This window comes from Phoca vitulina, unplaced genomic scaffold (genome assembly GCF_004348235.1).
Source record: "Phoca vitulina isolate PV1807 unplaced genomic scaffold, GSC_HSeal_1.0 scaffold100, whole genome shotgun sequence".
Taxonomy (NCBI): Eukaryota; Metazoa; Chordata; class Mammalia; order Carnivora; family Phocidae; genus Phoca; species Phoca vitulina.
The window spans coordinates 730,394-757,446 of NW_022589803.1; the positions used below are offsets into that span (position 1 = coordinate 730,394).

The 27,053-nt window shown below is 51.2% G+C and overlaps 1 protein-coding gene across 2 annotated transcripts; it reads left to right on the forward strand.

Moving 5' to 3' along the window:
• The first annotated feature begins 602 nt into the window (after positions 1-602).
• Positions 603-23,096, forward strand: GGT5 (gamma-glutamyltransferase 5). 2 transcript variants are annotated; one of them, XM_032397590.1, is made up of 12 exons: positions 603-1,223; positions 15,549-15,679; positions 16,530-16,625; positions 17,112-17,307; positions 17,902-18,059; positions 18,590-18,736; positions 19,601-19,737; positions 20,125-20,315; positions 20,672-20,799; positions 20,935-21,053; positions 21,175-21,285; positions 22,635-23,096. In XM_032397590.1, the coding sequence occupies exons 1-12, from the start codon at positions 1,051-1,053 to the stop codon at positions 22,779-22,781; spliced, it is 1,734 nt and encodes a 577-aa protein (XP_032253481.1). In that variant the 5' UTR covers positions 603-1,050; the 3' UTR covers positions 22,782-23,096. The 2 variants fall into 2 exon arrangements, with proteins under 2 accessions (XP_032253481.1, XP_032253482.1); XM_032397591.1 differs by having other exon boundaries at positions 20,672-20,778.
• The last annotated feature ends 3,957 nt before the right edge of the window (positions 23,097-27,053 follow it).

Sequence of the window (27,053 nt, forward strand, 5' to 3'; positions counted from 1 at the left end):
ATGGTGGGCCATTTAGACAGCGGGCCCCAGGGGTGGATGGTCTGGTGGGCAGTGGGTGCCAAGGGCCACATGCAGGCCCTGTTTGCTTTCCTCACGCAGATGTCTTGTAGTCCTGGGCGTTTGATGCAGATTGGGAAGCTGAGCCCCGTCCTGGTCACCCCTGTCTCCTGGCTAGGCTGCGGCTGAGCTGGGACTCAAACCCGGGTCCTGAGTGACATTGCCTTGGGTCCCCCCTCCCTCTGTCTCTGGCCCCCTTCAGCCCCAGCGCTGGGCCCCAGACATCCTCAGTGTCCTCTGGCTCTGGGGATGCTGAGGCAAGCTGTTGCTGGCGGGAACCGCACCAAGAAGGCAGGAGCCAGGGCGTCACTGCGGTCCCCTTGTCCCTCGGAGACAGATCCAGGGGAGGGGACTGGGCAAGCTTGAGCCCTGCTGTCCTGGCTTTGCTGGGAACTGGAGAACAGCCGTGGGGGCTCTGGGCAGCCCGTACCCTGGCTCCCTCGGGGGCAGGAGGTGCCAAGTCCTCAAGCACGTGGGTTGGGATGGCCCTGGGCAGGAGGGGCGTCTGGACCGTCAAGACAAGGCTGTGGGAATGAGGGAGTTAACAGCAGTTGCTTCTCCTCTCTGGAAGGAAAACTCCCCATAAACGCCCTGCTCCCTGGCCTCCTGCCAGGGCCAAGAACAGGGGCTGAGCACTGGGAGTTCAGGCGTGCGGCCAGCCTGCTTCTATAGCAGGCGCTTAGGTAGGGCAGCAACCCCGCCGCTGGCTGCCGGTCCATGTACCCACCTGGCCGCCGGGGCGCCGCCCTTCGTCTGTAAGCCCGTCTGTCCCTCCGTCTGCAATCCCGTGTCTGTCCAGCTGGTTCTCTGACCATCCTTCTCTCACTGTCCTATGTCTAGCTGTCTAGACTGTCAATCCGTTTGTCTGTCTCTGGACTCCATCTGTTTGTTCATCTGTCCAATCACCTGCGAATCCGTCTGCGCATCTTCTTGTGCGTTCATCCACCCATCTGTCTGTCCACCTGCCTTCTCTCCACTCCGGGCCTCCGAGCCATGGCCCAAGGCCGCAGGGCCATAGTCAGCATGGTGCTGCTGGGGTTGGGGCTGGCCTTGGCCATTATCGTGCCCGCCGTGGTCCTCTCTCGCCGCCACACCGGCTGCGGCCCCCAGGCCTTTGCCCATGCCGCGGTTGCCGCTGACTCCAAGGTCTGCTCGGACATTGGACGGTGAGTAAGAGGTGGGTGGGAGCTGGGTGGCTCTCGGTGGCTGGCCCCTCCTGGAGACTTTGTGACTGGTGGTGAGAGTGTGGAGAAGGTGTGTGTGTGTGTGTGTGTGTGTGTGTGCGCGCGCGTGTACTCGTAGTGGGGGCTACACGGGTTTGGATTCCAGCAAGGACGTGGCCCCAGGACCCTTGCACGGAGCAGGAGGCAGATGTGTGCCCAGGACAGAAGGGGGGTTGGGGCTATTGACGGAGGTGGTGTGTGAGTCTCTTCCTAGCTCTAGGGCTCAGGAGGCCTGGAGAGGGCACTGCCCCAGCATCACTGGTCTGGCCCAGGCTGACCCTGGTGACTGGTGCTGGCCCTTCAGGGAAGCCACAGCCGTTCTCCAAGGCTGGGGTTGTTCCCCAGAAGCATGGGCAAGTCCTGGTCTGTCAGTGTGCACTCAGTGCTGCCCAGGGCCAGTCTCTCATCCTGGCCCAGGCCCTGGGAAACCTGCCCTTGCCAGCACCATGTCCCCCACTGCCTCCCCTTCTGATGTCAGGGCCTGGGGCCCAGCCAGTGACTATTGGATGTTTGCGGCCCGGGCAAGGTGGGTGTTAGAGAGGGGCCCCAGCTGGTGTTTTCCAACCCTTTTCCAGGAAGCCCAGCCCATGGGAGCCTTCCGCTGCCCACCGGGGCAGAACATAGCAGGACACCCCTCCTGGCCCTTGGCCACCAGCCCGGGCCAACGAGAAGCTCGAGCAATCATCCCCCTCCCTGCTGGCTGGGTCTGTTTCCTGGAATAACTGCCTCATGGATCATTGTCAGGATCAAAAGTGCTTTGTAAACCCAAGGGACAGTCCCAGAGCAAGGGGGAGCGTGGCCAAGTCCTGGCCCAGGTGGTGTCCCATGTCACCTTTGTGCTGGCTTCCCCATTCCTGCATGCTTTATCTTTCTGTTTCAATCATTTGCCTTCTCCTTCTTTCCTTCCTCCCTTTGTCTGTCTGTCCATCTGTCTCTCCTGACCTGGTCCTCTTTCCCCTCCCTCAGTGCTCCTTCTAGGATGAGGGTGGCAGCTCAGGCGGCATGGTCTCCCCAGGGGCCTTCCAGGTGACAGCAGGGGAGTGGGCCCCCCTCCCCCCTGCTCTGGAGAGCGTGCGGAGGTGCCGAGCCTACCGGAACCTATAGCTGTAAAGATGCAAACAGGGCCCGGGGCTTCAGGCCCCAGAGACCACTGACAGGGACGTGGCCCCCAGCAGTGGGAGCCATGACACATTTCTCTGGGGGGGAGGGGTCTCTGTGGCGTGTCCTGCTGTGCGTGTGAGGGTCGGGCTGGGGGTCTCTGCTCAGAGCCCATGATGCCCCCTGCAATTCTCCTTGGTGAGGAGAGAGGATGTGGTTTCTCCCCTGTGTTTTGTGTATTTGTCAAACAGCGCTCTCCATTTCCTGTTCTTGTTTTAAGAAGCCCGGAGTGGGAGGGAGCCTGGAGCTGGCCCCAGCTGCTGTGGAACATGGGACAAGAGACCCTGGCTGGGCTGGGGGCCTCCTGGCCAAGGTCCATCCTCTTGAGGGCTCCTGGCCATGCTGCTGAAGGGTCTGAAGCCCACTCTCCTTCCCCCTGCTGTCCCCAGCTTCCCCACCACCATCTCCTCTCTCCAGCAGGGCCTCCCAGACCCAATCTCCTCCTACCCGACCAGCACCAGGTTTACTCCTTTGGGGCTGGGCCTTCTGCTGCAGCCAGAGCTCCTGGGGGAGGGTTCTTTTTTTTTTTTTTTTAAGGTTTTATTTATTTGAGAGAGTGAGTGAGCGAGTGAGAGAGAACACAAGCAGAGTGATGGGCAGAGGGAGAAGCAGACTCCCCACTGAGCAGGGAGCCTGATGCGGGACTCGATCCTGGGACCCTGGGATCATGACCTGAGCCGAAGGCGGGTGCTTAACCGACTGAGCCACCCAGGTACTCCTGGGGGAGGGTTCTTAAGGTTGGCATGATGAGGACCCAGCCCCATGAGTAATGGATAAATAGACACACGGTGATGGTGAGGTCCCTTCCCTTCTAGTCTGTCATCTTCCAGCACTATGTCCCAGCGTGTTAGGCTTGTGTGCAAACTGGGTGTTCTGAGGCTCTCAGTAAGTGCTTGTCTTCTAGGCAGACTGTGAGCTTCAGGGTCGTGGTGTCTTTTAGGTCTGTGACCTGTGTCTGCTGTGAGCACTCAGAAATACCTGCCCTCCCATAGGATCCTCAGTGGGACGGTTCATTGCTTTTCCCAGAATCCAGTGGGATTCATTGCTGCACTTGATTTATAAGGAAACGAGGCCTGCACAGAAGGGAGCTCTCTGGTGTCACAGAGCGAGCAGGCCCAGCTGGGACTGTCCTTCTGTGCTGCCTCTGCAGGGGTAGAAACTGTCCTGAGCTGCCGGAGGGGTGGGGTCCTCCCAGAGCCCTCCATCGCCTGTCCTGTATCCCAGTGTCTGCCCAGCCCCTAGCAGGCCTATAAAGGCCAGAGTTTTACTCGTAAAGGGAGGAGCTGTAGAAGAGGATGGGGAAGGGGGGCACCTGGGTGGCTCAGTCGGTTAAGCGTCTGCCCTCGGCTCAGGTCATGATCCCAGGGTCCTGGGATCCAGTCCCGCATCGGGCTCCCTGCTCCCCAGGAAGCCTGCTTCTCCCTCTGCCCCTCCCCCTGCTTGTGCTTGCTCTCTCTTTCTCTCTCTCTGTGACAAATAAATGGGTGAAATCTTTAAAACAATTTTTTTAAATCAAAAATTAAAAAAAAAAAAGAAGAAGAGGACGGTGAGGTGCAGAGTGCTCACCTTCTAGAGCACTGAAGTCTGCGCTGGTACTGGACTGTAGAGGTGAGGATGAGGATGGGCCCCTGAGAGCTGGGTCTTATCGACTGCTCCAGTCCCATCCAGCAGTCTGTGGGCCACGCTCTTGGTACAGAGGAAAGCAGGGACTCTGGCAAGTGGTTGCAACCTTCGAGCCTCAGTTTCCCCACCTGTGAAATGGGACTCAGCCAGTGCTTCCTTCATGGGAGTAGGGGGCACCTGAAGCTCGCCTGGTCCGTAGGACGTGCTCCCTTGATGGCAGCAGTCTGACCACCAACTGTTACAGTGGCTTGGACTGGACATTAGGAGCCAGAGTTAGGGCCCAGAGTCAGAGCGGGGGACCCTACTATGGGGAAGGCTCATAGGGGTGTGACCCCACCCCTTCCTTCAGTCCCAGCTCCCGTGACTCTAGTGGCTCTCCAGACTCCTGGCCAGCTCACCAGGAGATTACTGCATTTCCTCCCCTCCAGGGCTGTGCACCTGGACGCTGTGCACCCGCACGTGGGAGTGTGCATACCTGGATGGCTGTGTGATGTGATGGTGATAGCAGACTCTCAGCTCCTTGGGGACAGACATGTTAGAAATGCACAACCGTTCTGCACGGCAGCTCTCTGCTGGCCAGGCCTGCTCCCACTCACAGCTGAAAAGACCCAGGTTTGGGGTTCTGGGCTGGCTCAGTCCGTAGAGCATGTGACTCTTGATCTCAGGGTCGTGAGTTTGAGCCCCATGTTGTAGAGTTTACTTAAAAAAAAACAAAACAGGGATGCCTGGATGGCTCAGTCAGTTGAACGTCTGCCTTTGGCTCAAGTCATGATCCCAGGGTCCTGGGATCGAGTCCTGCATCGGGCTCCCTGCTCAGCAGGGAGCCTGCTTCTCCCTCTGCCTGCCGCTTCCCCTGCTTGTGCTCTCTCTCTCTCTTGCTCTAATAAATAAATAAAATCTTTAAAAACAGGGCGCCTGGGTGGCTCAGTTGGTTAAGCGACTGCCTTCAGCTCAGGTCATGATCCTGGAGTCCCGGGATCGAGTCCCGCATCGGGCTCCCTGCTCGGCGGGGAGTCTGCTTCTCCCTCTGACCCTCCCCCCTCTCGTGCTCTCTCTCTCTCATTCTCTCTCTCAAATAAATAAATAAAATCTTAAAAAAAAAAAAAAATCTTTAAAAACAAAACAAAACAAAATAAAAAAAACCCAAAAACCAGGCTCAGGGAGGTTGAATCACGTGCCCCGTATCATGCAGCTGGAATGCAAGGGTGGTTTAACATATTTTAGAAGACAGAAAAATTATTTGATTGTCTTGATAATGCCGAAAATGCACTTGATGTAAAACCTGATAGGAAAGTGGGCAAAAGATTTTGACAGAAACTTCATGAAAGAGGATATTCAAATGGCCAGGAATCACAACCCCTTGGCATTAGGCATGGGTTTGTTGATTGTCTGTCTCAGCCACCACAAAGGCAAGGACTCTGACCATCTGGTCACCACTGTGCCCCCAGGACAATGTCTGCCTTGCAGACAGTAGGTGCTGCATTCCTAATTGATGAAGGATCCTGCAGGTAGAGAAGCATGTATGCACCTCACACATCCACAATGCCCACTGACTTGTACTCCATACACACGTCCACAGGCATGATGGTCCCGGCTCAGGACTACCTGGGCTGGAGTTCCTACTCACCAGCTGTGTGATACAGAGCACGAGATTCAACCTCCCTGAGCCTGGGTCTTTCTTTTTTCTTTTCTTTTTTTACATAAACTCTATACCCAACGTGGGGTTCAAACTCATGACCCTGAGATCAAGAGTCACATGCTTAGCTGCATTTCACACATTTTTTTGCTGTTGTTTTGGCTATTTCCCCCCAAATGCTTATATTTTTATGTTTTCAAAGATTTATTTATTTATTTTAGAGAGAGAGAGCGTGAGCTGGAGGCGCCGAGGAGGAGGGAGAGAGAATCTCAAGCAGGCTCAACACTGAGCACAGAGCCTGATGCGGGGCTCTATCCCAAGACCCTGAGATCATGACCTGAGCCAAAATCAAGCATCAGACGCTTAACCCACTGTGCCACCCGGGCGCCCCTGTTTTTATTTTGAAAAAGTTTTAAACCCACAGAAAAATGGAAAGAATGCTCATTTACACTTCACTTAGGTTTACCAATTGTTAATATTTCACCTCATTTTCTTTCTCTCTCTCCACATATTATGTATCTACGTTTTTTAAAAGTTGCATTAATCATGGCACTTTATCCCTAAATACTTAAGTATATATCTACTAAGATCATTCTCCTATATAACATTGATACCATTATCACAATGAAGAAATTTGACCTTGATATAATAGTAGTATTTGATACCTCATCCAATTCAGATTTTCCCAATTGATTCAATAATTCTGTCATCTATCTATCTATCTATCCATCTATCTATCTTCTATTATCTCTTTAGATCCAGTATCCAATCAATGATTGTCATGTTTTTTTAGTCTTCTTTAATCTAGAACTATCTCCTACTTCTTAAAAAAAAACACAAACTGATCTTCTATGACATTAAGTTTTTAAAGATTGATTGATTGATTGAGAGAGCATGTGAGTGGGGGGAGGGGCAGAGGGAGAGGATAGAGATAATCTCAAGCGGACTCCCGGTTGAGCGTCGAGCCTGATGTGGGGCTCAATCCCAGGACCCTGAGATCATGACCTGAGCCGAAATCAAGAGTGGGCTGCCTAACCAACTGAGGCAGCCAAGCGCCCCTATGACATTAACGTTTTTAAAGAAGCCTGTCCAGCTGAATCACAGCCTTGCTTCACAATCCTGGTTTGTCTGATTATTTCCTCATTATCAGATTCTGGTTCAACATGAAGGCTCTCTCATCATTGGTGATGCTGAGTTGGATCACTTCATGAAGGTGATACCTTCCAGATCTCTCCTTTGTAAGGGATATCATTTTCCTTATTAAATTAGTAACATATGGTTTGATACATTGAGACCAGGTGAATATCCTTTTTTCAAACAACACTTGACCCCATGTTTTAGCATCTATTTTGATCCTTGTCTGAATAAATAAATTTGTGTTTGCAAAAAGGTGATTTCTAAACCTGTCATTTCTTCAACATTCAGTAGTTTGCATTCTTCTGTAAAAAAAGAACCCTTGTTCCCAAACCTAGATGTTCTTGAATATCACTATTGACTCAAGGATTGTTTTGATTCAATATGTTATAATCCATCCCTGTTCTTCTTTCTGATGCCCAAATCGTCACAAATTTGACCAATGGGAGCCCCTGTAAGCCAGCAACTATATTCTTTTACTGCGAATCCATTAGTCTTAGAAAATTTTCTTGACTTCTAGCCCAAAATGTTCCAGGATCTACTTGTATATTCCCTCAGCCAGATCTGAAATCAGGAATCAGTAGAGTATGGTATTTCAGAAATCAAGATCTGAGGGCTAGGGGTGTTCATTGAGACAGGGAAACCATTGCTTCTACATTGTGTCCGTGCATAGAACCAGAAGAAATGTACAAATATCATGAGTCTGTACCGAGACCTCCAGTTGAGATCCACGACCATAGGCTTCTTTCCATTTCCTCTGTCTGATACTGTGCGTCTCTTCTGCCATGGTCAAAGGAATTCCCATCAATGTTAATATATTTACGTACTCGTTCTATCTCCAGTAATCACAAAATAGTTTCAAAATTACTTCAACAAGACCACTATGAACAACAAATCTACTAAGTAAAATTTGAGATGCCTTTGCAGGTTGTTTTTGTTGTTGTTGTTTTGTTGTCCTTAGGTTATATCCCACAAAGGATGTATGGTGAAGTTAAATTATTTTTCCTCTGTGGTTATCAGTTCAATATACCATTAGCTTAATTTTTTTTTCAGTTTGTATTCAGTTTTAGGGTTTCCTTTTTGTTTTAATTTTACTTTTGAATATAAGTCAAAACTATGTAAAAAGATATCCTCAAAGATCTCATTCACATCACCTTCATCCTGTTCCTGTTCAGTCTTTTAGAGGGAATGATTTTCATTTGTCTCTGATTTATTTTTTTTCTGTGTTTTTTTTTAATTTACATATCTTTCTTTTCATTTCCTTTTTTTTTTTTTTTTTTTTTTTTGCTATTAATTCTGTATTTCTATTTGCAAAACAAGCAGATATATCACTTATTTTCTCTTTTTGGCATAGCTTTTGATATCAAGAAAAGTTTGTATTTTTGCTCTAATGGTTATTATATTTCTGTTGATATCTTTATTGTACGTTATATATTATATGTAATTACAATATTAGATATATAAATATGGTACTTTCAGTTCTTCTACTTTTTTTGGATATTCTTTATTTGCTCTTCTGATGGTTAAACTAGGCTATGGTGCCCAGTCATTTGGTCAAATACTAGTCTAGAATTTGCTCTGAGGGTATTTTGTAGATGTGATTAACATTTCATTCAGTTGACTTTAAGTAAAACATTACCCCCAGATGTTGGGTGGTCCACATCCAATCAGTTGAAGGACTGAAATGCAAATCGGGTTTCCCAGAGAAGGAATTCTGCCTCAAATCTGTAACATAAAAATCCCATCTGAGGGGTGCCTGGGTGGCTCAGTTGGTTAAGCATCTGCCTCTGGCTTAGGTCATGATCCCGGGGCCCTGGGATTGAGGCCTGCATTGGACTCTCTGCTCAGCGGGGAGTGTGCTTCTCCCTTTCCCCCTTCCCCCACTCATGCTTTCTCTCTCTCTCTGAAATAAATAAAATAAAATCTTTAAAAAACGAAATCCTGTCTGAGTTTCCATTCTCCTGGCCTGCCCTACAGATTTTGAACTTGCCAGCCTCTGTAATAACATGAACCAATTCTTAAAAATAAAAATCTCTTTCTACATCTATCCCATTGGACTGATAGACTTCCCTACTATGAGTAATACTGAAACCACCTAGAAACCTCTTATTTCCCCTGTTCCTCCTCTTTCCCAAGATAGGATCTGAAGGGATATGGGATATCTTTTTACTCTCAGTTAATACCTATCAGTCAGTCAATAACCTTATTCTACTTCTCACATAGCCTCTCCCTTCTCACTCCTATCCTCTTTTTTTTATCCACACAACAGGCCTTACCACCCATAATAGCTTTAGCTGTTTCTACTGTTTTTTTCAGTTAATTTTCTCTCTTTCCACAAATGAGTTTTCTGTCCACACAATCATTAAAAGGAAAATTTTCACTGGTTCATTTAACACAACCAAACATCCAGTTTCGTGCACAATAACACAGGCACATTTACTTTTATCAATACTGGGGGCCTGTAAACCAGAGTATTTTTTTTAACCTGTCATTTGACTGGCCCATAAGTAAAAGACAACAGTCATGTCCTCAAAACCATATCCCCACTCCATTTTTTATGGTTGTACTGTGCCTCCATTTTCAGAGCAATAGACATTACGTTGCTGTCCTGTTTCCATAACTACCATTTTTAGTCTTAGATCTACAGTAAATATATATTTAATTCCTACTCCCACTCATGTCAGTCTTTCCCATTATTTTGGTTGTCTGAAGTTTGTTTTCTATTAGATTCCTCAGGGAGTTTTCATGGGGAAAATATTCACTGAGTTCTTGCATGTTTATAACAAACAGTTTGTGGCCTTTGTAGGTGATGATCAGTTTAGCTGGATATAAAATCTTTGGTTCACATTTTCTTTCCTTGAATGTGTTGATTATAACACTTCATCATTCCTGGCACAAAGCATTGGTGTTGAAAAGTCTGATGACAATTTGATTTTCTTTCTCTTATAAGTGAGTTAATCTTTTTATCTAGATACCCAAATAATTATTGTTATTAAAGTCCAATAGGTTTATTAGAATATGCCTCAGTGTTGGCTATTTAATTGATTTTTCCACGCAGTGGAGTGCCCTTTTCAATACAGAGTAAGTTTTGTGTTTTGTTTTGTTTTTTTCTTTTTAAATGAAGAAAGTTATCTTGAATTATAGTGTTTATTATTTTCTTTGTCCCAGAGATTTGGCTTTCCACTTTGGGGCTCCTACTAAGTTTATGTTTGATCTTCTTGCCTATCTTTTATATTTTAAAATCTCTTTTCCATTTCTTTTTGATTAAAAAAATTTCCCCCTTCTCATCTTCTCTTTCTTTTTAAGGAAACTCTGTAGGTATTTGCTCTGTGTTTATCTTTGTTTAGCCTTCATTTCTGAGAGTTTTTTCTTTTATGTTTTATTTTTTCCTGAGTCATATAATTTTAGTTTTTTTTTCTATAATTTTGTTTTTTAAGTCATCTTTTCCAATCTCTTCATTTGCAGTTTTTCTAATTCTGATGTATGCTGCCCCTTCATTGCTTCTATAATCCTTTTAATTTATTTTGGCACATTTTGAAATATTAAGTTGCTATTTACATCTGCTTTGTAGGCTTGTCTTTCTGGTATGCCTCCATAGGTCATTATTCTGCTCCTTATATCTTTTTTTCCTTATAACATCTCTGTAGGGGGTGTGACTTCAACATGTTTTATTGTTCATGTTCAAGAAAGATGAATTTTCCTATACTTTTAGGCTGGAAGGCAGGTCAAAATAGTTTTATCACTTTGTGACTCTTGAATTCCTTCTGCTGTTTTCACAAAATGATTGGAAATATATATCTGGTCTCTTACTTTCTGATAATTGTTTTCTCTTTCCTTTGCCTCTGTGGTTCCAGTCCTGTTCAATTTGCTTCTACTACAGCAGCTTCTCATCAGGGCAGGTCTCTCTCCCCTGGAGGAGAACATTGGTTTATTCATTTTGAGAGTTCTCAGGATCCAGAACTCTTTAGCACCATGCCTTCCCTTGTCCACCTTTCACTCACCCATAAGCTGGAGACTGCCAAACCCAATCTGTAACACTCATCTGAGTGAAGATTCTCAGATTGATTGGCCCTCCAGACTTTCCTATGACCTTGTGGCGAATGTGGGAATTCTTCAGACCCATTGTCTCCCTTCCCCGTCCTCCCACACCATTGCTGATTACCCCACACATTCTGATGTTTGGTATTTTCATTGCACTTGGTTCAAAACACTTTCTAATCTCCATTGTAATGTCTTCTTTGTCCCATGGGCTATGTATCAGTGTTTTTCTTGATTTCCAAACACATGAGGATTTCCTTTTATTTTCATTTTTTTTAATTTAAATTCAATTAATTAATATATAGTGTATTATTAATTTCAGAGGTAGAGGTCAGTGATTCATCAGTCTTAGATAATACCCAGTGCTCATTATATCACGTGCCTTCCTTAATGTTCATGACCCAGTTACCCCATCCCCTCACCCCCTTGGCCTCCAGCAACCCTCAGTTTGTTTCCTATGATTAAGAGTCTCTCATGGTTTGTCTCCCTCTCTGATTTTGTCTTGTTTTATTTTTCCCTCCCTTCCCCCATGATCCTCTGTTTTGTTTCTTAAATTCCACATGAGTGAGATCATATGATACTTGTCTTTCTCTGATTGACTTATTTCACTTAGCATAATAGCCTCTAGTTCTACCCACATCATTGCAAATGGCAAGATTTCATTTTTTTGATGGCCGAGTAGTATTCTATTGTGTGTGTATGTGTGTGTGTGTGTGTGTGTGTATACCACATCTTCTTTATCCATTCATCTGTCAATGGACATCTGGGATCTTTCCATAGTTTGGCTATTGTGGACACTGCTACTATAAACATTGGGGTGCACGTACCCCTTCGGATCCCTACATTTGTATCTTTGGGGTAAATATCCAGTGGAGCAATTGCTAGACATATGGTAGCTCTATTTTCAACTGTTTGAGGAATCTCCATACTGTTTTCCAGGGTGGTTGTACAAGCTTGCATGCCCACCAAGAGTGTAAGAGCCTACATGGGGATTTTCTTTCCTTTTCTTTTTTTAAGATTTTCTTTATTTATTTGAGGGAGAGAGAGATAGCAAGAGAGAGAGCACAAGCAGAGAGGAGAGGGAGAAGCAGGCTCCCCACTGAGGAGAGTGCCCCATGTGGGGCTCAATCCCAGGACCCTGAGATCATGACCCGAGCCGAAGGCAGCCGCTTAACAGACTGAGCCACCCAGGCGCCCCTACATGGGGGTTTTCTAAGTCATTTATATTATTTCAGTTCTCTGACATTTGATGATCTGTTTATATAAATATTCTATGTGTTCTTGAACATGTATTCAACTGCATGACTGTTGAGTACTGCATTCTGTACATGTCAATTCATTCAGCTTATTATAGTGGTGGCATTCAAATCTTCTATAGCCTCACTGATTTTTTTTCCTGCTTATTCTATAAGTTTCTGGGAGAAGTATGTTAAAGTCTCCTACCATGTATATTTGTCTACTTCTTCTTTTCATTCTGCCAAGTTTTGCTTTATATGTTTTTAAACTGTTAGTGTACACACATCCAGATTTTTATATCTTCCTGTTGAATTGAGCTTTTTATAATATTAATGTGTTCCTGTTATCTCTAATAATGTTTTTCTTCTTAAAGTCTACTTTGTCTGAAATTAATATAGTTATACATGTTGGTTAGCGCTCACATGATATATATATATATTTTTTTGTCATTTTATCCCTGTGTCTCTTAATATATTTTCTATATGTTCTATACTTTTTTCCCCGCTCTGTACTTAAATTTCAATATTTTGTATTGAATTAATCTTTTTTTTTTTTTAATTTGTGTCCAGGGCATCTGGGTGGCTCAGTAGGTTAAGCATCTGCCTTTGGCTCAGGTCATGATCTCAGGGTCCTAGGATCGAGCCCCACATCCGGCTCCCTGTTCAGGAGGGAGCGCGCTTCTCCCTCTGCCTCTGTCACTCCTCCCCACTCATGCTCTCGCTCTCTTTCTCATACTCTCACTCAAATAAATAAATAAAAATCTCTTAAAAATTTTTGTGTCTAATCTGTTGTTAATGCACTGTTAACATTGAGCTCCTAATTCCATGTTTTATTGTTGCCATTTCTCTGGGGAAATCCTTAATCTTGTCTTTTATATCCTTAAATGTAGTTATTTAAAGTCTGTGGTCTGACAGTTTCATAATCTGGAGGTCCTATGGGTCGCTTTCTTCTATTGTTTGTGCTTTCTCTTGGGCTTTGTTTATGTTGTATTACTGCCTTGTTTGCTCGGTTATTTTATTTTATTTATTTTTGAAGATTTTATTTATTTATTTGACAGAGAGAGACACAGCGAGAGAGGGAACACAAGCAGGGGGAGTGGGAGAGGGAGAAGAAGGCTTCCCGCCGAGCAGGGAGCCCAATGAGGGGCTCGATCCCAGGACCCTGGGACAATGACCTGAGCCGAAGGCAGACGCTTAACGACTGAGCCACCCAGGCGCCCCTTGCTCGGTTATTTTAAAGTTAACCTTTGGAAAGTGTGTTGAAAATTGTTAAAAATAATGGTTAGAAATAATCTGAGGCCCAGGATACCAACATTCTGGAACTAATTTAATCCCATTTGATTGAAAGTGATGATTTGAAGCTGGGCCACTGGGCTTGTTAGGGCTGGCTTATTTCTCCTTTTACTCCCAGAGTGAGGCCCCATTGCCAAGGGCGGTTCACCAGCATGCCCCGGCCCCAGCCACACAACAATGTCAAAAGCACTACGTGGCCTCTCGGCCACTTCTTTCAGGACTGGCAAACGTCTTGAGGGGGAAAGCACCTCCAAATGCCAGGCTCCTCGGTCTCTAGGCCTGCATTTCTTCCCTGCTTGTGATGCCTTTAAGTGGATATTTTCTCTTTATCTGGCTCGTCTAGCAGTCTGTGGGAAATCTGATCTGAATAATTTCATTTCCCATTACAAGGATGTCTGATTTACATTTTGCCAGATAATTTTGTTAAAACGGAAGGGGTAAGGCAGATGCGGGGGACCAAGTAGGAGACCATTGCAATAACCCAGTGAGAGATGCTGGTGGCTTGGATCTGGGGATGAAAGAAAGTGACCAACCAGGAGTGACTCCAACGTTCATGGCCTGAGCAAAAGGGTGAATGGTTGTGTCCTTTTCTAAGGTAGTGAAGGTAAGAAGGGAGCCATTTTGGGGGGCAGAGTTGGGAAGGAAGTGCAGTTTAGGTCATGTTAAGAGTGAAATGCCTCAAATAAAAACTTAAAGAAACAAACAAACCCAAGCCAATCCAAAAAAAAAAAAAAAAATGAAATGCCTCTTAGACACCCAGAGGAGTCATCTTGTGAATGGCTGGGGATGTGTCTGGAGTTTAGGCGAGAGGCCTGAGCTGGAGATAAAACTTGGGGGTCATCAGTGGGGAGGTTGCATTTTAAGCTCTGAGCCTAGATCAGCTCATCTGGGAGAAGATATAGGTGTACAAGGACGGAGGACTGAGCGCGAGGCCCCCAACAACATGAGGCCAGGGAGGTAGGGGGAAACGAGAGCACGGTGGGTGGTGGTGGTGGGAGCATGTCTTCTGGAAGCAGAGTGCAGAGAGCACTTCCAGAGGCAGGGAACAATGGGTCAGACGAGATGAGGCTTTTGTGATGGGAATTTTTTTTTTAAATTATTTTCCAGTTTGTCTTTTGTTTTTGTTTGTGGTGTTTTAATCTTATGAAGCATCTGTGTTTCTCTCTGCCTGGATGTGACCGTCTTTGTTGTGTCATGCTGCTGGCTTCCGCCCGTTTCCTTGTTCCAACATTGCGTGTGTCCATGCTGTAGACATGTGTGCCCACGGGTGTGCCCAGAGCAGGGGCATGTGGCCCAGGGGAGGCTGTGAGCCCAGGGTGGAGTGGTTAGGCTGAGGTGCCTGAGCCGAGGGACGCCCTATGGGGTCAGAGGTCTTACGGGGTGCGGGAGGGCAACCAGTTCCACTCCCTCTTTGGGCCTTGGTTTCCCCATCTGTAACTGGTTTAAATGCTTGCTTCCTTGAAGTGCTGGAGAGGATTCCTGAGTGTACAGGAAGAGGCAGCCCCCCCGTGAACTGGGCAGGGCTGTGCCCTAGGAACAGGGTCATTTCCTCAACACAGACCAGTCTGACTAGCACCTTGGAGCTAAAAGGCCCACCCCTTGGTGCCCACAGACAAGTGGGAGACTGAGACCAGAGAATATTCCTGCAGACACTGGGGCCCCAGGAGGGGCTGGAGAACTCATTAGCCCAAGCCCCTGGTGGCAGGGCAAGATCATGGGGTCACCTGAAAAAGTCCAGTTTTAAAAGGGTTGGGACCTGTTGTAGCCCCACTGGGATGTGGATTGGGGGCTGCCTAGGCTGGGCTCCTGGACTGCTGGGAGGGACTGGGGGTCTGGCCCAGGCAAATGAGCCAGGGCTGCTGGGAGGGACTAGGGAATCATGGCGGCAAAAGCCCAGCACAGACTGAGAAGTACCTTCTATAAGGCAAGGGGCAGTGTAAATGGTATTACAATTTTCAATCTGTAGAGGGCTCTGGACCTGTGAGCAGCTGGACTTGAGGCGGCAGCCCAGTGTGGTCTCTGACCAGAGTTTGGTGGCAGCAGGTGGTCACCCACCTGTCACCATTCCCTGGTAAATGCCAGCCGAGCAAGCCCATGTTGGGAGGCTGGGGCTGGGGAGCCAGGCCTCTTATTCTGTGCTGTGTCCCCTAGAGCCATCCTCCAGCAGCATGGCTCACCTGTGGATGCCACCATTGCGGCTCTGGTCTGCACCGGAGTCGTCAACCCTCAGAGCATGGGCCTGGGCGGAGGGGTCATCTTCACCATCTACAATGCAACCACAGGTGAGTTCATACCAGGGACCCCATGGGGAGGACGGGCATGTCCACAAGCACTAAGAGTGAGGTGCTTACAAACATCCTAAGTGTTTGCCGAGCTGTCCTGTGCACCCATGGCCCTTCTTGGGTCCTCTTGGTGCCCCCCACTTCCTCTACTTGTCTGTGCAAAGCCACTGCAACCTATCTCAAATAGAAGCATTGTCAGGGAGGAAGAAATTCTTCTGCTCTTCAAGGTCCTTCTAGCTGGACTAAGGATTAAATTGACATGAGATAAATTAACAGGACAAAATCGAATTTAATTTCCCATGTATGGGGAATCCACACAGACATGGAAATCCCAAAGACAGACAAAATGAGCTAAGGAGAAGGGGGTAGGGGTCTGGGACTTCAAAGGGAAGGAATGCAATTCACGGGAAGATAAGAATAAACTGTTTGCGGGGCCGCTGGGCAACAAAGGGACACAGAGGACTTTTACCAAAGGCCTTGCAAGGTCCCTCCCTGTTGCCCCTTACTAGTTCATATCCTACTGTAGTTATCTATGGTGATGGCTCTCTTCCTGGAGCAGGTCCTCTGTCTAAATTCTTTCAGGCAGCAGTAGGGGGGAGGTAAAAAGCTCTTCTGGATTCTGTTGGGTCTTAATTGCTTTTAACTCAAAAATAATCTTCAAGCCAAAGTGGCCTATCTTTGGGTGGCCCGCTCTTGGCCCCTACAGCACAGAGGCCAGTTCAAAGTACAAAGAGAGAAACTGAGGCCTAGAGCAGGGCCAGGGCCATATGAGGGGGGACTATGGTGTGGGGTGAGGACTGGCAGCCCCAGGAATGCCCCTGAGCACTCACATGCCCTGCCCCAACTCTAGGGAAGGTGGAAGTCATCAATGCCAGGGAGACAGTGCCTGCCAGCTACGTCCCGGGCCTACTGGACCAGTGTGAGCGGGCCCAGCCACTGGGCACAGGTGAGGCCCTTGGAGGGGTCACCCTCTCTCATCCCACCAGGCCACTGGGGCGGATCAGAACCCTCCCCCGAAGGGGCTTTGTGGACAGGCTGTGCAGCTATTGAATGGGGATCCCTCAGGGAAGTCCTGACCCACCGGAGTTGGGGGAGTCTTCCTGGGACAGGGCTGAGTAGGGAGTGGTGATCCAAGCAGAGAGACCAGCCTGGCAAAGGCCTGGAAGGTTCAGTGGAGATGGGGTGTTGGGTGGGGTAGGGGGTCCCGGGGCCCGTTTGTGCTGGGCCCTGATGGAAGGCAGTGGGGAGCCACAGGGCGATGGTGGGGGAGGGTTGAGCAGGGAGGGACCAAGTAAGGTGTGGGCTCCAGAAAGCTCATTCTGGCTGCCATGCCAGGGGGACCAAGCGGGTGGGCGAGTGTGGGGGTGGTGGAGAACCCCTGCAGAAGGCTAGGGGGCTGAGGGCAGGGACATGACACCACTGTGCCTTGCAGGGGCCCAGTGGATTGCAGTGCCGGGGGAGCTCCGTGGCTATGCCGAGGCCCACCGCCGCCACGGCCGCCTGCCCTGGGCACGGCTCTTCTGGCCCACCGTCTCCTTGCTCCGAGGGGACTACCGCATGCCCTCCATCCTCAGTCAGTTCCTGCAGAACGACTTCCTACGGCCTTCCTTGTACAGGACATCCCTGAGGTGAGCACTTCCCCAAGGCGTCCCCGGGCCCCTACTCAGCTCCTGGGTTCAGGCTATGGCCTGTCTGCCTGGCTCCCACCCCAGTCCCACCTCAGCCCCTCCTTGAACTGGAGTAGGGTTGACCCTGTGCAGGTGTTGGGGGCCCGAAGGCCAGGAAGGCCAGTACTTTGCTGTCTCGGTTGCCAGACCTTTCAGCGAGGTGGCAGAATAATCAGAGGGGCTCAGGCCAGAAGGGGTTTATATCCAAGTGATGGGACTCCAGGATGTGGATTTGGGCTCGGCCACCACCCTCTTGTCCCGCCCTTCTTCTCCACCCCCCAAGCCCGTGCCAGGCCACTGACCCTGTCTTCCCAGGGGTGTCCCAGGCCCGAGGAGGGAGTGTGCCCTCCCCCAGCCAGGGTGATGAGTGAGGTGAGAGGCTTCAGCCTCCCAATCCTAGAGGAACTGTCTCCCCTGATGTCTACACCAGCCCCTCAGGACCCCAGACCAGGACTGCCTCCCTGAAGGGTCCCAAGGAACCCACAAGAGCCCCTGCAGGAGTGTGGTTGCCTCCCGGGGCCCCGCTCCACCCTGAGGCTGCCCCCACCTCCCCAGGCAGCTCTTTTTCAACGGCACAGAACCCCTGAGGGCTCAGGACCCATTCCCCTGGCCCGCATTGGCCGCCACCCTGGAAACCGTGGCCACGGAGGGTGCAGAGGCCTTCTACACAGGGACGCTGGGCCAGACGCTGCTGGAGGACATTGCCAATCAAGGTCAGCTGCGCTGAGGCCCCAGAGCCCCCAGCCCTGCCAGAGAAAGAGTTGGGCTCCGGGTGCTAGGGGTGAGGGCAAGCCCTTCCCCAAGCCCTGCCGGAATGTCAGCTGCTCCCAGGACTTGGGGAGGCCAGGCGTCCAGGTCTGCCCACTGCTGGCCTCAAGGACCCTGTGGTTGGGACCTTCGAGGAGCAGAGCCCCCCATAAATTAGGGCGCTAGTGGTGGCCATAGGGGGTCACAGTGGGCTCCTGGGCCTGGAGCTGGCCACCCTCACGATCTGTTAGAGTGTGACTGACACTCACCTTCCTGTCCTCTTCCCGCCAACCTGCCCGCCTCTGGCCTCTGTCCACCCATCCCTCACCTGGCTCTAGGGCCCAGCCCCGACAGCACTGCCCGCAGACCCTCCATCACCCCTAGGGCTCTCGGAGGCTAGTTGGTGTGGGGAGCCCCAGCACGTGACCCGGGATCAGGGGCTGTCACTCTGCCTGTTTTCCCGTCCGTACATGGGGTCTCTTCTGTCTCGCCTCAGGCAGCAGCCTGACCCCGCAGGACCTGGCCTCCTTCCAGCCGGAGGTAGTGGATGCCCTGGAGATGCCCCTGGGGGACTACACCCTGTACTCACCGCCACCACCTGCAGGGGGCGCGATTCTCAGCCTCATCCTCAACGTGCTCAAAGGTAAGACTCCCAGTGCTCCCACCCAGAGTCCTGCCCCACTGGGAGCTCCGGGCCCGGCTGTCGCTTTGGGCTGCCTTCCTTTTCCGGCTCAGCCCCTCCTCGGACACCAAAGATGGGGCTGTGGAAACGGGTCAAGACGTTGTGTCCTAGAGCTGACCTCTGGCGCAGTCCACGCTGGGGCTTCACTGAAGGGTCGGAGGTCGTCCACCCGGCCAGTCCGGCCCCGCAGGTGGGCTCGGAAGGTGGTGAGCGGCCTGGTCAGTGTGTGCATCCAGGGCTGAGGCCTGGCCTGTGAGATGGCGAGGGGGGTTCCCGGCTGTGCCCAGGGTTGGGGCTGCCCGCGGCTAGCCTGTGTCACTTCCCTGTGACTCCGGTGACAGAGTACCACAAACTCGAGGCTTAAAGCAACAGAAATCTATTTTCTCCTAGTTCTGGAGGCCAGATGTCCAAAATCAAGGTGTCAGCTGATCCATGTCTCCTCTGGGGACTCTGGGGGACAATCTGTTCTTTGTCTCATCCAGCTCTTGGTGGCCGCGAGCTCCCAGGCTGCAGCTGCGTCCCCGTCTCTGCCTCCTGCTCACTCACACAGCCTCGCCCTCTTCTCTGTGCGTCTGTTTTATAAGATTACATTTAATTGTGTGATTACATTTAGAACCCACCGGGATAATCCAGGATAATCTGCTCTTCTCAAGATCCTTAACTTAATCACACATTTTGCCATATAAGGTAAAATTCACTCTTTTGCCATTTAAGGTAGTATTCACAGGTTCTGGGGATTAGGACATGGACAAATCTTTTTTGAGGGGGGCCAACATTCCACCCACGACACAGGGTGACCCCGACCTGCGCCCGTCCCCTCCCCAGGGTTCAACTTCTCCTCGGAGTCAGTGGCCAGGTCCGAGGGGAGTGTGAACTTGTACCATCACCTTGTGGAGACGCTCAAGTTTGCCGGAGGACAGAGGTGGCGGCTGTGGGACCCCCGCAGCCACCTGGATATCCAGGTGAGGTGGCTTGTGGCCACTGGAGAGCCCCCTTCCCGGCCCCCGGGCTCAGCATGAAGGGAAGGTGAGGCTGTCCCTGGACCCCGACAGTCTGACTGGGTGAGGTTGGAGGGGTGTGTATGGAGTTTTAGGACAGGACAGCCTGGCAGTGGCCCAGGGCAGGGAGGGTGAGGCGGGTCTGTGGATTAGAAGGGGCCCTGAAGTGGCAAGTACTATAGGGACCTTAGTAGGTGTCGGCACCATACTTCAGAGGACCTGGAGGATGGGCCGGGTCTGGGGGTAGCCTGGGCTCGAGCGGCACACACTGGGGAGGGCCTCCCAAGGGACCCTCTTCTCTGTGGGCCCCCCCGGCCCCTCACTGACCTGCCACCTGCCCGGCCACCCCAGAACGCCTCCCAGGACCTGCTGGGAGAGGCTTTGGCCCAGCATATCCGCCAGCAGATCGACGCTCGGGGTGACCACCAGCTCAGCCACTACAGCTTGGCCAGGGCCTGGGACCACAAGACGGGCACGTCGCATGTGTCTGTGTTGGGGGAGGACGGAAGCGCCGTGGCAGCCACCAGCACCATCAACACGCCGTATGTGCCTGCCTGGCCCCGGGCCCCGCCCCTTTGCCCCCTCAGCTCGTTTGACGAGCCCCCGGTGTCCCCTTGCTTGTGTCCATGGGGCAATACCTTGCTTTTCCCTTTGCTTCTTCCTCTCTGTCAGAGGGGCCATCCACCTCTGGCTTCTCTGGCTGGGAGGCTGCTGATGGGTGGCCCGGAGCCAGGACCTGCTTGGGCATGAGCTTTACCCAGAAGGACACCCTGATGGGGGGCACAGGTGGATCTTTGGGGGCGAGTGGCGGCTCCGGCGTGCTAGCAGGCTGTCGCAAACACGAGGGGCTCGGGCACCCGTGCCGGGCTGGGAGCCCAGACTCCGCCTCTGCCCGCAGCTTTGGAGCAATGCTGTACTCCCCACGCACGGGCGTCCTGCTCAACAACGAGCTTCTGGACTTATGCTGGAGGCGCCCCCCGGGCTCCAAAGTCACCCCCCAACCCGGTGAGCCTGAGGACTCCACTGGTGAGAAGGGGGAAGGCGGGCAGCCCCTGGGCCAGCCCCAGTGTGCAGAGCGGTGAATAGAGACACAGACGGAGGGGGGTTCCGGAGGGTGCTGGCTGAAAGTGAGGCCGCAGGTGACACCCGTCCGGCCTCCAGTTCCAGGTGAGCGGCCTCCATCATCCATGGTTCCCTCCATCTTGGTCAACACAGCTCAGGGGTCAAAGCTGGTGATCGGTGGGGCTGGTGGGGAGCTCATCGTCTCTGCTGTGGCCCAGGTGAGTCAGGGAGCTCCTGGCTGGAACTTCCGCTCTCCCAGGGCCAGGGATGGGTTGGTGTACGGTGGCCGGTGGCTGGTGACCCCTCCTTCCCCTCCTGTGTTCTCCTTCTCTCCCCCAGGCCATCATAAACAAGCTGTGGCTTGGCTTTGACCTGAGAACTGCCATTGCAGCCCCTATCTTGCATGTCAACAGCAAGGGCCATGTGGAGTACGAGCCCAACTTCAGCCAGGTAAGGCCGCTGTCCCCGCCACCACCGAGACAGATGCCTCAGTGCATGCTGCTCAAAGCCCCCCGTGGGATCTCAGCCGCTGAGTGTCTTAGGCTGGGCGCACTTCCCCTGCTGGGGCCATCGGCAAGTCAGAAGCTCAGTGGGGAAGGCACCAGTCTTGTGGCCTCCAAGGCAGAAAACCGGGTGTCGTCCATGCTTCTCCCAGGCCAAGCACCTCTGCACGTTGGTCTCCGCTCTGTTCTGTTCCCTCTGGGCGCTAGTGTTCCTGGCTGTGGCCTCTCGGACTCTCTCTCATGATGATCTGTTTCCTTGTATGACTTGTGGCTTTTCTGTGTGAAGTTTAGTTGTAAGAGTATTATTCTGTGACAGTCTGCATAGCGATTTCCTTCTGAGGCGTGGGGGTCACATTAGTGCTGGTGCTTACAAACATTTCTTGCTTCCCCCCACACGAGCAGGTCCCCAGAGCTAGATTCTCTCATCCAGACTGCTGCCCAGTAGATAGTCACCTCCCGTAGAGCTCCTCTGGGCAGGCAGACACCCTTTGCTAAGGTCTAATTTAAAAATCTGGCAGCTTTTGGGGCGCCTGGGTGTCTCAGTTAGTTAAGCATCTGCTTTCGGCTCGGGTCAGGATCCCAGGGTCCTGGGATCGAGTCCCACAACCGGCTCCCTGCTCAGCAAGGAGTCTGCTTCTCCCTCTCCATCCACCTCTCCCCTGCTCATGCTTTCTCTCTCTCTCACTTGCTCTCGCTCAAATAAATAAATAAAATCTTAAAAAAAAAAAAAAAAAGCCTGGCAGCTTTTGAAGGCTCTGAGCTTCCTGCCTGGGGTCCGTTCAGCCAGCTGGGGTTTAAGGTCCTCAAAGCTGCCTTGTCCGTGGTGAAGTGCTCTTGGTGTCAAGGCTTCCTCCCATGGCGCTTAGAGCGCTGAGGACCATAGAGTGAGGAACTTTACTCCAAGGGAGTGTGTAGTCCCTGAGAACCTTGGCCTTGGGGGCTGGAGACTAAGGACTCTCGGAGTCTGAGGCACTCCCTCCCTATATAGGGTACTCCCCAGGGTGTCCTCAGATCCAGACCAGAAATGATCTTGCATCTCAAGCTCCCTCTGGCCTGGGTGATGTCCTCCCTGCCATGCTCCCTGGGGCCTGGCTTCTCCACTGGGACTTTTTGTGGGAGGCCACAGACTCCAGGCCCTCCAGACGAGGCTACGCCCAGTGCCCTCCCATCCTCACCGCCACTGATGCCCAGTCCTGCCTTCTCAGTTGGGACTCAGATCTCTGCTCGGAGCCCCGTCCCCTGGACAGGTGGAGCTAAGCTGTCTTCACCTGTGTACTGGCCTTCTCTCCCCTCCAGGAGGTGCAGAAGGGGCTCCGGGCCAGGGGCCACAACGAGACCAAGAGTCCCTTTTTCCTGAATGTGGTCCAGGCTGTGTCCCAGGACGGGGTCTGTGTGTATGCCGCAGCGGACCCAAGGAAAGGTGGGGAGGCCTCAGGCTACTGAGGACACTGCTCCTGAGAGCTGCAATCCAGCCCACCATCAGTGTGTGCCCAGGCTGGCCTTGACCGTGGGACCAAGCACTCAGGCAGGATCTGGACCCTTTGGCGGAGGGTCAGCCTGGGGCTACAAGAGGTGGGGACAGCCTGGAAGATGGACGACTATGGGGGCTGAGCCCTCTCCCAGAGCCCCTTGTGGCCCTGCCCTGACCCCCAAGCCTTCCCTAGGCCTCTCACCCAAGACTGTGGCCTACCCTCTCCCCAGGCCCCACTCCCCATCTGCATACCCTCTAGTCCAAGATTAAAGAGGAGGGTGGATCTCAGCCTGATTTGGGGTCTAGTTGTGGGAATGCGCCCTTAGAAAGCACACACACGGAGTTCCTAAGTCCTCTACAACACACCAGCAGGGAGGTGCGGAAACTGAGACCTAGCGACAGGCTGGCCTTGCCCAGGCCACCCCTGCCGGGCCTCTGCAGTATGGCTGTCTGGGGCCTGCCTTTTGGTGGGAAGGCAGGGCTGTGGCCAGGGGCACCTGCCCCTGACTCTTGCCAGGCCTTAGGACCATCTCTGGATCTTACCCTCTGTGCCAGGAAAAGGTTGGATGAAGTAGGACCCCGCCCCAGTCCCCAGCCCCAACAATTGCCCATGTTCTCACGCTCAGCACTGTTGACATCTTGAGTGAAATAGTCTTGCTGGGGAGCTGTCCCGCCATTGCTGTGCGTTGAGCAGCATCCCTGGCTTCTACTTGCTAGAAGTGGCAGCACCTACTACCACCAGCACCAGTGGCCAAATCATCCCGAGTTGAGAACGGCTCTCCTGGACCCATTAGCCCCCAGTTGCTGAGATGGCTTTGCCAGTTGCTGGGGGGGACTGCCCTCCCTGAGGGTGCCTCGCTGGACTGGCCTGGGGGTCCTGCCCCACACTCGTTCCTGGGAGCATTGGGTGTTACCCCAGCGTCCTGCAGGGGCATACCTCCACCTGGCAGGGTCTGAGGCCTGGTTCCACTGCTGAGCCACGGCCTCCCACCCTGCTCTTCCTATTTGGCCAAGCAGGACGGGAGTGGCTATTATTCCCCTGTGGCTGCTGAGACAAAATACCACGGAGTGCATTCAAACTGCAGAAATCTACACTCTCACAGGCTAAGAGTCTGAAATCAGTATCACGGGGCTAAAAGCAAGTGTAGGCAGGGCTGAGTTCCCTCTGGGGGCTCTAGGGAGACTCCTTCCTGCCTCTGCCCGCTTCTGGTGGCTGCTGGGGTCCCTTGCTTTGTGGCCACATCACTCCAGCTCCTCCCTCTTGGTCATGTGGCCTTCTCCTTTGCATGAAGGCTCCCTTCTGCTCTGCGCGGGTCTGGGTGGAGAAGGTGCCCCCAAAAAGGGGGTAAGGACACCTGTGGGCATCTAGGTCCCATTCAGATAACTCAGGATACTCTCTTGTCTCAAGATCCTTAACTCAGTGGCAGTCACTTCTGCCATATAAGGTAATATTCACAAGTGCTGGGGATTGGGACAGGGACCTGATGTCAACCACACATTGGGAGAGGGGGCTGGGTGGGACAGATCTCTGATCTGAGCTTGCCTGTGAGGGTGTGTGTGGGGGGGTATTCTGACAGACTCCAAGAGAAAGGACTGGGGACAGGGGTGGCTGACTTTGAGAAGGGGGACAGGCTTGCCATGGTCACTGTGCTCCATGGTGACCTCGGGGCCACTCACTGCTGCACTCAGGCAGCCTGGAGGTCACAGCTCTCCCAGAGTCTGACTTTGGGAGGGAGTGGGAAGAGGACTTTTGGGAAGGGCAGGTCTGGTTCAAGAGTCAGGGGTGCAGAAAAAGTGGGCTTAGACAAGCAGGAGTGGGAGGGCAGTTTCTGACCTGGTGGGGTCCAGAGTCTGGCCCTGTGCTGTCAGGAGCGTCCGTAGTGTGGCCTCCCCCTAGGGGAGGCGCCTTGGCCACTATCCCGATGACTCTAGCACATCGCTCACTGAACTTCACAGCCAGCGGGGATGATAGAGCTCCCTTCCATGCTGCTTTTGAGGCTTAACAAAAGTCTCAGGTGCAGCTCTCATGGACCCAGCGGGTCCCTCCCTGAGGCTCTTACCACTCGTGAGCTGATGGGTCCCCACCCCGGCTCTGTCCCAGGTTTCTGGATCATCAGACCCCACACCCACACACCAACCGGGGCCACAGGCACTTCAGACTCAACACACCAACCTGGAAGCCAGCTCTGAAGCAACCAGAGGCTCTCTGGTGTCCACCTCTCCCACTCTGGGCTCCCAGTCCTCTCTCTCCCTCTGCGTGGCTCAGCCCTGGCTCCGTCTCCTTATCCCCCTCCCCCTCCTGCTGCTGCGCCGGCCTCCATCCACTCCCCACTCATGACAATGATGGGCCTTGGAAAACGCCTACCTGATCCACGAGGCAGCACGGAGCTCTCGTTGGTTCCTGGTGCCCCTGGAGGAGCCCCATTCCTCTCCCTCCCTGCTCATCCCACCCTCGGAGACTTGCCCGGCCTGTGCCCACATCCCACCCAGACCACCAGCAACACCAGTGATGCCCAGTCAGGGACTCTTACAGCTGGCTCTTTGAACGTCTGGTTGCACAGGGGCAATCAGACCCAGGGCTGCAGTATCTTCAAAATCACACTGGCACAGTACAGATCAGCCCCTACTGCAGGATCAAAGGAAAATTCATTGCCTTAAACAATTGCATTAATAATAAGAATCAAAATGAATAAAGCATCTAAGTGAAAGTTAGTGAAGGAACAGTCAGAGCAATCAAGAAAGCAGGAGGAAAGGCTCAGTAACAACAGCAGAGATTGATAAATCTGAAATCAGAAAAACAGGTCTTTGAAAAAAAAATAGGTTTTCAACAGTTTACAGTACAAATGAAGAAATGACAACGGGGAAATGAGTTAAGATATAGAGGAAGTTAAAAGATCATTCATCCAAATAAATTTGGCTAGTTCAATAAAATAAATTACTTTCTAAGACAATGTAAGTAGGGTTGCAATATGTGAGACTTACACTGAAAATACTGTTGTTTATCTGAAATTCAGATTTAATTGGGCATCCTATATTTTTGGTTGCTAAATCTGGCAACCTTAAATATAAATGACAGATCCAAGAAAGGGCAAAGATCTAGATGTGACAACAATCATCAGAAAAAATTAAGAACATTGCAGGAACACTAGCCTACCTCAAACACCCTTCTAGAAAGTTCCTCAGGTGAAGTGTGTCCTGCCAGCTAAGCCCCCACAGTGAGGAGCAAGAAGGAAAATGTCCACACTCTTTATGAAGCCAGCAAAAGACTGACCCCAAACCTGCCAAAGCAAACCACAGACCGGTTGTGTTTATGAAACTCAACACGAAGTTCCTAAAAACTATTAGCAAGGAGATTCTAGCAACGCATGAAAACATGACATGTCCCACCTCCCCCAGTGGGGTGGACACCAGCGCTGCAAGGAAGGTCTTCTCTCGGTGTGTCCATGAGCGTGACTCTTACCTCTTATTTTTCACCCTGAGGAGAAAAGGTTTATCTCCACAGAGAATGAAGGAGCATTTGAGGAAATTCAATAACACCCATTCTTTTTTTTTTTTTAAGATTTTATTTATTTATTTGAGAGAGAGAACATGAACGGGGGAGGGGGAAGAGGGAGAAGCAGGCTTCCCTGCCGAGCAGGGAGCCTGGGGTTATGACCTGAGCCAAAGGAAGGCAGAGGCTTAATGACTGAGCCCTCCAGGCGCCCCTCAACACCCATTCTTGATAAAAACGGACAAAAAAGAAAGAAACCCACCAAAAAACCACTGAATAGAAGGGGAATGAATGGATACTCCTTTAATATGAATATATGCCCCAAGGCGACAATAGCAACCTCTCTGGGCATTGACTGTGGGCTGGGTACTAGTCTATTGCTTTACGTATATTAACTCAATTCATATAATTCTCCTTAATGAAGTGGAGCTATGATTATCCCAATTTTACAGACGAGGATCCTGAAGTCACAATGGACCAAGGGTCATGCAGAATAAATGCCAGAAGTGAACGCCTGATACACTGATGGAGAAAATGAATCTTGAACCCTACCTCACACCGAATATAAAAATAATTTAAGATGATCTTAGGAGAGGCGCCTGGGGAGCTCAGTTGGTTAAGCCTCTGCCTTTGGCTCAGGTCATGATCTCAGGATCCTGGGATCAAGCCCCTGGTCAGGCTTCCTGCTCAGCAGGGAGTCCGCTTCTCCCTCTCCCCACCATCCCCCCTCATGCTCTCTTGCTCTCTCAAATAA

What these genes read in the sequence shown, in the direction of transcription:
- GGT5 (XM_032397590.1), top strand. Translation starts at nt 1,051, where the DNA reads ATGGCCCAAGGCCGCAGGGCCATAGTCAGCATGGTGCTGCTGGGGTTG. An exon ending in GGAGGACATTGCCAATCAAG is followed by an intron (nt 18,060 to 18,589) that starts GTCAGCTGCGCT and finishes GTCTCGCCTCAG; the next exon opens with GCAGCAGCCTGACCCCGCAG. An exon ending in TGAGCCTGAGGACTCCACTG is followed by an intron (nt 20,800 to 20,934) that starts GTGAGAAGGGGG and finishes TCCGGCCTCCAG; the next exon opens with TTCCAGGTGAGCGGCCTCCA.